The sequence below is a fragment of the Trichomycterus rosablanca genome, chromosome 8, assembly GCF_030014385.1.
Source record: "Trichomycterus rosablanca isolate fTriRos1 chromosome 8, fTriRos1.hap1, whole genome shotgun sequence".
Classification (NCBI taxonomy): Eukaryota; Metazoa; Chordata; class Actinopteri; order Siluriformes; family Trichomycteridae; genus Trichomycterus; species Trichomycterus rosablanca.
This window is the reverse complement of record NC_085995.1, coordinates 24,235,021-24,247,538: the sequence shown is the minus strand read 5'-3', so window position 1 is coordinate 24,247,538 and position 12,518 is coordinate 24,235,021. Positions and strand designations below refer to the sequence as shown.

Below are 12,518 nucleotides of genomic sequence, written 5' to 3'. Positions count from 1 at the left end.
ATTTCTAGATGCAACACATTTAACGTCATGTAGACCCACATCGTTAACTCTGTTAAAGTGTCTACAGTCTATTGCGATCCATTTAACACCATCCAAATTCCTCTGAAATAAAGCTGTCTGAGCTCATTTTGCCTGTAACGCGTATCCGTGCGTGCAGATGCCCGACGAGACAAAGGCGTTCTCTGACCAAAGATGATGAAGCGTCAATTAATAACTGTAATTTTGTGTAGTGATGATTTCTCACGCTTTATTTAAAACAAAAATTATTATTCGAAACACCCAACATTTCGCAATATGTAGCAGCAGCAGCTCGAGTCATTTGTAACTCACGACCGCAAACTGGAAAAGACCCGTGTTACCGCTATACAGTATAAACACAAAGTTGCTATGTTAAAGCAGCGCAAATTACCAGTGACGTACGTTTAAAGTGGCACAAACACAGCCCAATAAAATTCTCAATTACTTTTTTTAATCGTGATGTTAAAATTTTAACATGTTAATCGTGTTAATTAACGCAATTAACGACAGCCCTAATTTTCATGACTTGGCCACAATGGGTCAGGCACATTAGTTCCAATACGTGGAAATTAAAGCTACTAAATACATAGACATTCTGAAGAATTCAGTGTTTTCAATTTTGGTGTAATAAATTATGGAAATCTTGGTTCACAAGCCCACTAATACTCTTGTAGCTAATCAGTCATGTTCCATTAAAGCAGTCAAATAAAAATAAAAAAAGACAGACAATCCTGTACAAAGTGGAGCATGTGGCAAAGGGGATCAAGTCCATATTTATGCTTGTGATAAACCCCATAATAAGGAATTAGGGGGCAGCACAGTGGCACAACTGTAATTTGATCCATTATCCCCAGTTAGTCTGTGAGGAATTTTGTCCCCCATATTTCATATCAAGTAATTTGTTTAGAAATCTGTCTTACTTTGGCACTCTGAGTAGCCACGTTTAACAAAATCTGATTTATAATAAGGCTAAACAAACCAAGTATCTTTACAGTGCCCACCAAGACAAATCAAAAAGTGATTAATTACAGAACACAGTGATTACACTCCATTACAATGGATTCACAATGTTAAGTTACTTAACCTGTGCATCGACTGAACTCAAAATGCATTGTCATTGTTCTAAAATAAGCAGGTGGTTAGTTATACTGCTGTTATAAGGGTGGCACACCTGCACCCATTTTAGATTGCAAATTTGCTGGTCTAAACCAGTCTGGCTTTGCAAATGATGCCCAAGACAAACAACGACCTCGGATCCTTGGCGCACCTCAGGTACCTTCCACTAAGTGCACCCAGTTTCATCCGATTATATCAGACATTTTGATAATGGGATTTTATTATTAATAATTTACACTAATGAAGAAATCGCATTAGAGTTCATCCATATAGAATTGGCAGAGCAACAGGCTACACATTTGTAGCAAAACAAATTTGAGATTTAATGACTGCACAACTAGGGGCAATTTAGGCTAGCAGTTCACCTTTTCATGTTTTTGAGAAGTTGGAGAAAATTGAAGTACATGGAGGAAAGTCAGACAGGCCCTGGGATAACATGTACTCACAGACAGTGATAAAAAGATGAGATCTGAAACCAGATCCCCAGGACACTGTACTGTCTGGCTGCTGTGCCAACTATATTGCGAAACTAAATTACTGAAAATGTTACGATTTTAAAAAAGTGTTCAGGTCTAGCACTATCGGATCTGCTGCTACAGGGCAGGCCGCCTTGTCCTGACAAATAGGTAGAGCTAAGCAAACAATGCTTCTAAAAATAAAGAGTATTACTTTGGTGGGTGGCAAAATAATGCATTTATAAGAGGGAGATCTTCATATTTCTCAATGTCTCTGTGGGGGTTTCCTTTGTGTGCTTCAAAACCAATACAATGCCTTCCTAATCTTTATTACAAACACCAACATTGTGCTAATGTTTCTGTACTTGATACCAGCTATGGTCAAGAATAACAACTATAATCTTTATACAAACTGTTTAGGTATCACGTACTTGCCCATCCTTTATCAAAGTCAGTATCTACTCACTGAAAGCTTTCTGTACTTTCCCTCTTGTACCCTTTACATTCTGGCGACCTCTGTCTAACCCTCCGTTTCAGCTAGCAGTAGGGCTGCCACTAACGACTATTTTTCTATCGATTAATCTATATCAATTAGTCGATTAATCTAACGATTAATTTTCCTTCAAAAATGTCATTCAGAATCTCATTTACGGTATGGTATAATAATATGGCACATAACTAAATGTACACAGGGTTTATGTTCACATTATCAAATTCTCAAGTGACCCATATTAAACAAAGTGCAACATGTGTTTATGGTATTCCGTACACAAAGCAAAGTGCTTAAACTTATAGCAGAAATAAAATAGTTAGAGGTCGGCACGTCTCATTAAGTCCAACGTACAGTAACGACAGAATGAGCCCTGATTCTAACCTACACAGTCACTCAAAACGTCCGTCAAATTCAAAGCAATGTAAACAAAGTGGTAAGCGTTAAGGCACGGTCATGTGAGAAGCTTTTCACGCTTTGATCGCTGCGGCACCCGCAAAAATCGCGAGCCCAACGTAGCAAAGTGCATATGGCGCGTGTGAATGAGCCCCTGAACTCGCTAAGAAATACCGTATTCCAAGATATTCAAGATTAAGAAGCTTAATGAAACAATATAGAAGTAAAAATGTGCCCCTAACTGAACTCGCTAAGAAATACGGTATTCCAGGATCTCCAAGATTAAGAAGCTTAATGAAACAATATAGAAGTGAAAATGCACCCTAACTGAACTCGCTAAGAAATACGGTATTCCAGGATCTCCAAGATTAAGACGCTTAATGAAACAATATGGAAGTGAAAATGTGCCCTAATTAAACTTGCTATGAAATACGGTATTCCAAGATCTCCTAGATTAAGAAGCTTAATAAAACAATATGGAAGTAAAAATGTGCCCTAATGAAACTTGCTATGAAATACGGTATTCCAAGATCTCCTAGATTAAGAAGCTTAATGAAACAATATAGAAGTAAAAAAGGGGCCCTAACTGAACTCACTAAAAAATACAGTATTCCAAGATCTCCAAGATTAAGAAGCTTAGTGAAACAATATAGAAGTTAAAATTTGCCCCTAACTGAACTCGCTAAAGAATACGGTATTCTAGGATCTCAGAGATTAAGAAGCTTAATGAAACAATATAGAAGTAAAAATGTGCCCCTAACTGAACTCGCTAAGGAATACGGTATTCTAGGATCTCTGCGATTAAGAAGTTTGATAAAACAATATAGACGTGCAACATCACGCTAGTGCTGCTGTGGTCCCATCAAAGCTTTGCACAGTGTACAAACCACCTTTTTGTTTTGTGCCAGTTTGAAGTATTCCCAAACTTTTGATGATTTGGGTCTTGGAAAATGTTTAGCTCTCTACAATCGGCCTCTGACTGCTGCAGACGACATTTTTTAAGACTGCGCTTAATGCCGCCAACCAGTGACTGGACCAAATACGACTTAGGTCATGCACGCAGCAAGTAGTGCTGAGGGAATCATATGAATGCATATATGAATGAAATAAAAAAGGATCATTTATAAACATAGTCTTAAAATATTGATGTCGATGCATTTTAGCGTCGACGTCATCGACTAGGTCAACTAATCGCGGCAGCCCTAACTAGCAGCGACTTTCACCTCGTTGCCCAAACTGCCGATCGATCATCGCCCTGTGTTCACACCAGCAGTGTCATCATCACCTGTGGGCATTTGGTTGCCAAGGTTTAACTGGCGCCAGGCTAAATAAATAAATGCAAATGCCATGGCTAATAAAGGCAAATGCCATGACTAGTGTTCACAAAGCGTAGAGATAACAAAAGACTATTGGATCACAAATCAGATTCCTTCCCGCCAAGTTTTTATCACAAATCAGATATGTTCCCATTAAAAGAAATAAATAACCTGGAGGGAAATCGCTCATCTATGAGTTTTATCCCTGCATAGTCCATCACTGTGCAGTCAACTGTTAGTTCCTTGTCTATTTGCAGAAGTTTGACACCATGTCAGTGTTCTCTTCCTTCCTAGTAGTAACTATGATCTAGAAACCAAAAACAGAGCGAACTGGTTTCACAGTGGCAGAGACAATGTGTGTATTGCTCTGGTAATCGCCACATCACTTCACTCCTCACTGGCATGAAACTAAACGCCAACTCCACCAACTTTGCGTCGCCAATGTTTGCACTGTCATTTGTTGCCGGAAACTGTCCTCTGCCTCAGGCAGATACTCTAAGTAAATCTCAGCAACTACAGAGGCTCACACTACCTACTTCCTATTCTTCAGCCATCCATACCAGTCTGTCAGAATCACCATTGCATTCCTATTCAACCTACCCTCCATCAGACACTGCCAAGATCCTGTGGACTAGCTATTAGACAGTGACAAATTGCTTAAATTGCCTATTTTAATACCTTGAATAAACTACCAAGCTTCAAACCCAGAAACAAACCCGGAAACACTGGGCACAAGGCATTAATAAGTGAAGGCACAAACTCGGATCACCAGCAACAGAAAAAAGGCTAGTAGTTATCAGTTAAAGACCCCTTACATGACTTAGGAGATAATTCATTGACAGTTTACAGTACAAGTGACACACAAAAAGCTCAGCAGAACCAAAGGACGAGCCGGAGGGCAGAGAGGTGTTCAGATAACTAATCTCTCAGAATATGTTGAACTGAACTCACAATGTGCAGCATGCAGGGACGTGTGTCTGCAAGCTTAAGACAAAGGATAAACTCTTAGATGATTATGGATTAGTCAGTGTCAATTATTGATCCCCTCTAGTCCACAAGTTGTCCCATATATTAGGAATTGGACATCGATTCCTGCTAGTGCTGCATCCACACCCTACTCACATCCCCGGAGACAAGGCTCAAAGCCTCAAACCTCTAAGAAAAAGAAAAATATCCTAAATAATCAAACCGTTCCATTAACAAGTAGGGAAATGACTGAATGACTGGGGTGAGGTTGTTAAAATAACAGTCCAGAGACCAGAATAAGAACTGTAAGCGGTATTTTAACTAAAGGTAATGAAACCCAATAAAATGTAATTTACACAGTTCAATCAGGTATTCAATAATCAATTACTTCTCATACACTACAAATTAATATGATCAAGGATACAGAATTGCCAAAAAATGTATCAAAGCTAAAACAAACGTACTGTGACGACCTGCTTGCATCATATCGACCACAACATCTTGAGCGTTTATATTTCTTCCACTATATTATCAGAGCAGATTGATTTTTCCACCTAAGGGATGGGGTCTGAGGTATGGAAACCCATAAGTGAACGTGTGGGGACTGTAAGAATTATCCTAAAGCACACGTTACCTCTGTTCGTGGTGGCACATTTGCATACAAATACACGGTGAGAAACGGCCTTAAACATCATGAAGGCGTAAATAAATTTTCCTGACTTGCCACGCCAGGTGACTCAGCACGTATCATGGAAACAAAACACATAGCACTGCAGAGGTGCACATCACGACAGCTCTACTGGTGTATGTCAGACAGAGCTGCTGCAGTGTAGTCTAACTATAAAAAAACCCACAAAATAAAGGTCATCAGTGTTTGTTCGATATCGGATGGTCAGAGACCCTTGAGATGCTGTGGGACTCTCAGATTGGCTTGATCTTATCTCAGGTACTGAAGTGTGTGCTGCAGAATGACCGGAGGCCATGTGATCCTCTGCAATAGCTCATCCTTCATAAATCATACAGTGTGTGAACTGTGATGGAAAAGATTTGATTCAATGCAATAACTCCTGGGGTTTTTCAAACTCTGTTTAAATATGGACAGCTTTAATCTTTTTGTATCGCAGACTGAATAATCAGTCCTAAAAAGATTTTGCTGCCACTTTGGTGGTTGCTGCCACCTAAAACATGTTATTTTGCAGCAGCTTAATACTATTACTTACTATTTATTTACTATATTTCTAAAATGTACACATTTGCACTTACACAGTGTACACAAAGGGTGCTAAATAAATTATATTACTTATATTATTTTATTTTATATTTGTATTATTATAACTAGGCAGCATGGTGGTAGCAAAGTGTGTACACTAAGGATGCCAATTTTGCACCAATAACTGACTGTCATTGGCTGCCAGTTTACCGTTAAGTGACAAGCTTTTAACGTCTCATCAAAATATAAAACACATAAGTTTCATATTAAAAAGTGTGTAATGCAGTGAACTTGGCAGCAATGTAGAATAGGAGGTTGAACATAAACACATAAGTAAATCCAGTTCAGAATTCAGAACCACGCTTTATTCAGTTAGCAGCTAACAGCATGCTAAGCGCAAACTAAACATGCTAATCATTGATAAGCAGATTTCCTCTATACATGAACAATGGACCAGCCCCAAGCTACCTTCAAGGTCTAATCAAACCCTGCTCTGTACCACGCAACCTCCAAGCCAATAGTCTCGCCCGACTTGATCCTCCACCCAGGACTAGAGGAAGACAAGCATCAAGGTTCTTCTCTGTAGTCACCCAAGTGGTGGAACGAACTTCCTCTGTCTGTCCGAACATCTGAGTCTCTTGCTGTCTTTAAAAAAATGATTAAAAACCCACCTCTTTACTAAACACTTGAGCTGACTTGTACTTATTAACACTCTTATTCATTTCTTTTTCATTTCTATAAAAAAAACCCACTTTGGTTCTAACAGGGTTTTAGCAGATGTGTGTTCTTGAACTGTTGTTTACTTAAACTAGAGTAATGAAATGTTTACTATGGAAGCACTTCTGTAAGTCGCTCTGGATAAGAGCGTCTGCTAAATGCCGAAAATGTAAATGTAAATTTAGAACATCTATATTATCCAAAAATAATAATATTAAAGTTACACACAGCCGCATGTGCGGAGTTTAACATGCCATAACATTCAGGCACCATACTGACAAAACAGCTTCCGTCTACTGTTTTATACTTAATAGTTATGCTGTTTAAGATTCAAATATTATGATAATTCTGAGATAAGTCTGTGCACCGAGAAAGTGCACCTAGAAAGAAACAAAGTGTAATATCGAGTCTCAAATCAACAGTCTGGACTCTGACTAGGTTCTCCTATAGTTCTCTTGTCAGTTGAGGGAAGCAAATTTAAATGAGCTTTTAACCGACATTACTCAAACAATGACTTCTTTGTTGGTTATTGGTTAACTGGTACAATACAGAGCCATGTTTCTAGGCACCTGGGACACCTTTTTTTTTCCAAAGGGTATACAGCATATCATCCAGCAAAAGTACAAATCTATGACAATGTTTAACATTTTAGCTAGTATACACACTCAGCACAACAAAAAGAAAGGAAAAAAGATGGGGTAATCCTAGTGCTGGGCAGTATGACGGTACATTCAGTATACCATCTTTGATTTCTCATACGGTATGGATTTTTCATATACTGCCATACCTTAACATAGTTCATTTTAACAACTGTAGGCTTCAAAAGGTAAATCATATAATACTGTTCACTGCTAAAAGCGCTATAAAGCGCTGTGCAGATTAAGTAGTTAGCGTTAACATGTCAATTAACAGATGAGAGAGGTTTCCTCAATATGGTAAAAAAAAAAATTAACAAAAACAGATGGAGGATGAAGAGAGGAGGAACAAATATGCACCGAAAGAACCTGCCAGACTAAAACACTATATACTGCACGGTTTGTCGAGCCACGGCTGTTGTAAACAACGACATTATGAACGCAGTAACAATCCACATATGCAGGGACACGATTCCTCTATAGACAGTCGAGAAAGAAGCTTTCAGAGCAATAACTAAAACACTGAATTCCAGGTATGTCTTAGTGGCGAAAATACTTCACGTTAGTCGCTATTTTAACATTATAAGCGAACTGGAATCGGAAATATTAAAAGTCGTCCACTTTTTAAACGTCGTTTTATTCGTTAAAGGGAGAGCTAAAGGTAATTGTACAATGTATTTAATGCAACTGATTCACACGTACTCATTCCATCATATATTGTGTCATTTTGTGAAGCCAACAAACCTTATAGTACTCATAACCTTCATTATATACATAGTGAAATTAAAGCTTTTTTTATATTCTATGTATTTATGTAAAAAGAATAAGCCACAGAGATATAAAAAGTCCCATTCACACAATAAAAAGAGAGATACCATGATACAACTTTTTGATCATACCACCCAGCCCTAGTATACAGTATATCATCCAAGCAATAGGTGCACTAAAAGTATAATAAACTATTCATTCTGGGCTTTCTATGAGAATTTGTAACATTTAGCTCTTATACACACTCAGTGCAGCAAAAAGAAGAGATAAAAGATGGGGTAATCCTTAGGTCGAATAAAACCCCAGGGGTAAAATAGTCCAGAACAACGGTCTAGAACATTGGACCAAGTGCATCAGCCTGTCAGGAGGACCTAAATTTGTCCCAACACCCCTAATACACACAACCCCTATAGCAGGACATTCAGAAGGGAGTCTGGAGCCTGACTGGGATTAATTATTCCATCACAGGACTGATGAGATGAAATAACACAGTGGAGATGAGTGACTGAAGGTGTGTGTGTGCAAGAAGGACTCTGCTCCACTTTTGCGCAGCGCACAGGAGGGAGGGGTGTGTGACGTCACACATACTCCACTACGTCCAGAGCTGGAGCACGTGACTGCAGCAAGTTTAAGTCACGAGGAAAGAGTACTATTACAGCACACTGCACACAGTCGACCCGGTAACCGTTTATTTAGATTCTAATATATTATACACACTAACATAGGTGTAGATACATTCATAACATGCATTTGACACTATTGTTAAGTAGTGTGGTTTGGGACGCGTGCGTTAGTTTATACATGATCTGTAGAGCATTTCAGCCTAGGTGACTTTAGGTACAAACCACGGATTATATGACGTGTTCTACCGTAATCAAATATCAGCGCCGTTTAATTAAGCACTAGATCCATATATTTCATCATACGGATTCCTTTCCCGATCTGAATAGATCCGACCACCATTCAGAATAATCACACGCACATTTTGGGATGTTTTGTAGACACTTTACATCTGTATAGTTCCGCGCATTTATACACGATCGCGCATGATTACCGCTGTCTCTATCAAAGTCTGATTGCGCAAATCCAAGTTTCTTCAGTTACGCAATAATGCGCCATTATTGTGATCCACCTCTTTCCCTTACTAGACAGAATGCATGCATCAGGTGACATTTAGCCCTGACATTAGTTATTCAACTTCAGTGGGTAGCACTGTCTCCTTACAGAAATTAGGTCCTGGGTTCAGTTCCCAGGAGGAGCAATCTGGGTCCTTTCCTTGTGGCGTTTGCATGTTCTCCCAGTGTCTGCAATGGGTTTCCTCCGGGAGCTCCGGTTTCCTCCCACAGTCCAAAAGCAGGCAAGTGAGATGAATTGGAGATACAAAATGTGTTGTAAACTGATAAATCTTGTGTAACCAGTAACTACCTGTCCTGTCATGAATGTAACCAAAGTGTGTAAAACATTATGTTAAAATCCTAATAAATAAATAAACCAACATAAGCCATCGTGTGTGCCAGCCTACTCTATTATAAAAGAGGCGCCAAGCATACATTTGTACATCATGTACCTTAACATCAGATCAATTAATCAAGTAATACAGCAACTGTACATACCCGTGTTAGCTAAGTAATATCGACCCTGATATGTGCACGGTGTAAATATATCTAGTAGATGTCTGGTTATGTATCTACATACCAAAAACACAAGTAGTGTTTCTGTCCCTGTCCCTATGACTTCTGTATTGTGTGCCAACGTGGTGCATTAAGAGAAGGCAAAATACAACCTGAAATCAGATCAGATGTTACATACTACTGCAGCTCGCATTTGCATCTACCAGAGCCGATAAAAGATGCCTAGTTGTATATCTACATAAAGTGCATATAAAGGGACAGTGGTAGCTTAGTAACTATGGCTTTGGGCTATTAACTGAAAGGTTGAGAGTTTGAATCCCAGCTCTGCATACATCATGCAGCCACTGTTGGGCCCTTGAGCAAGGCCCTTAACCCTGTCTGCTCCAGGGGCGCCGTACAATGACTGACCCTGTGCTCTGACCCCACTGTCTGACCCCAACTTCTAAAGTAGCTGGGATATGCAAAGAAAATTGTATTGTACTGTGTATATGTACAATGTATTTACGACAAATTAAGGCATTCTATTCTGTTCTATATATAGTATCTATAGAAACACAACTGTATGTCTTGTCTTGTGTGCCAGCCTGCCAATCTAATGCATTACCCAGTAATCAGCTATATGTATTAAATATACATATCCAAGTACTACTTTATGTAGTACGTGCAACAATACAAAGCCTATCAGGCCGATATAATTACACATCTGTTTCAGTTGCGCAAATATAAAAATACGCAAAACACAACTGTATTATTTGTCTTGTGTGCCAACCTGCCAATCTAATGCATTAAGAATTAGTAGCTCTTGGAAAGACCCAGTAATCAGCTATAGAAAAGTGCTACTTTATGTAGTACGTGCAACAATACAAAGCCTATCAGGCTGATATAATTACACATCTGTATAAGTTGTGCAAATATAAAAATACGCAAAACACAACTGTATTATTTGTCTTGTGTGCCAACCTGCCAATCTAATGCATTACCCAGTAATCAGCTGTGTATTAAATATACATAGAAAAGTGCTACTTTATGTAGTACGTGCAACAATACGAAGCTTATCAGGCTGATATAATTACACATCTGTATAAGTTGCGCAAATATAAAAATACGCAAAACAACTGTATTCTTTGGCTTGTGTGCCAACCTGCCAATCTAATGCATTAGGAATTAGTAGCTCTTGAAAAACCCAGTAATCAGCTATATACATAGAAAAGTGCATCTACCCTGTATTTAGTACGTGCAACAATACGAAGCCTATCAGGCTGATATAATTACACATCTGTATAAGTTGCGCAAATATAAGAATACGCAAAACACAACTGTATTATTTGTCTTGTGTGCCAACCTGCCAATCTAATGCATTAGGAATTAGTAGCTCTTGGGAAAATCCAGTAATCAGGTGAATGTATTAAATACACATAGAAAAGTGCTCCTTTATATAGTACGCGCAACAATACCAAGCCTATCAGGCCGATATAATTCTGTATAAGTTGCGCAAATATAAATATACGCAAACTCCATACAAATCATACAGTATTTTTAAAACAGCCGATTTGGCGCACATGTCTAGAGTTCAAGTTCAAACTACTCCAGCACACCCACGTGTGCGCCTAGCCGGGCGATTCGTGCACTTTTGGCAAATCTCTCCACTCAGGCTGTACGATCCACATAATCACAGCAAAAACTGCACTACGTCTTAGAAAACATGCTCCAAATACAAACTGAAACAATCCACGGTGGCACCAGCAGCCCAGCAGATGAACTACTTTACTTATTACAATTCCTGTAACTCCACGTGAATCAGCAGCACAGGCGCGTGCGGGGCTCGAGACGCCGGGCAAGACGCTCACGCGCTGAGCATCGCTGACAGCCCCACAGCCGCACATAACCAGCGCTAAACGCACACAAGCACAGCCCGGGGTTTACACCTGCAAGACGCCTCTCATAAAGTCTCTTACCGGGCTTCCGGAGTTTTCTGTCAGGTAATTAAAGACGAAGGAAGAGAGCTCCTCATCTAACAGCGAAACGCAGTCCGCCATCTTCTAGAGAATGAGAGAAGACTAGTGAGGGCGCCTCTATTACCGCTCAGCAGCGCTGCAATGACACACGGTGACCAGCAGGGGGCCAATAAAAATACCAACCGCACTCATTCAATGAGTCACTACTGTTACACAATTGTTACAAAACGATCACATAAACATACATAACCAGAGCGTTCAATTATCTAACTTGAAGTTAGCATTTATACAACAGAAAAACATATTCAAGTGTTCATGATGATACATTATAAGAGTTTTTATATGAAATATAGTGTACAGGGTGTCCCTAAAGTCTGGACATACACTATATTGCCGAAAGTATTCGCTCTTCTGTCTTCATTTTACATTTACATTTACATTTTCAGCATTTAGCAGATGCCTTTATCCAAAGCGACTTACATTACAGTTTACAGTCTGAGCAATTGAGGGTTAAGGGCCTTGCTCAAGGGCAAAACAGCAGCAACCTGGCAGTGGTGGGGCTTGAACCAGTGATCTTCTGATTACTAGTCCTGTACCTTAACCGCTAGGCTACAACTGCCCTTGTCTTCACACGCATATAGGGTGGCCAGCCGTCCGGCTTTAGGTCGGACATTCCGGTTTTTCAGCTGCCAGTCCTCCGCCCATGCAACGCTTGGACGGACACACAAAAATCCTCCTTTTGGAGTGAACTGGTTACATTTTTGATCAATATTATCTGTCATTGGCTCAGGTACATGTCAAAGCAAATGCTTTGTATTTCATTGGTTTAACAGCCTCATTTGACT

General features: G+C 39.4%; 1 protein-coding gene across 2 annotated transcripts in view; it reads right to left on the bottom strand.

Annotated features, from left to right (window-relative positions):
• Positions 1 to 11,756, bottom strand: part of ppargc1b (peroxisome proliferator-activated receptor gamma, coactivator 1 beta) — an 81,733-nt gene extending 69,977 nt beyond the window's left edge. For both annotated transcript variants that reach the window (XM_062999952.1, XM_062999953.1), the window contains exon 1: positions 11,674 to 11,756. In XM_062999952.1, coding sequence (XP_062856022.1) covers positions 11,674 to 11,754 — 81 coding nt within the window. In that variant the 5' untranslated portion in view covers positions 11,755 to 11,756. The remainder of the gene's footprint in view (positions 1 to 11,673) is intronic.
• Between the last annotated feature and the right edge of the window lie 762 nt (positions 11,757 to 12,518).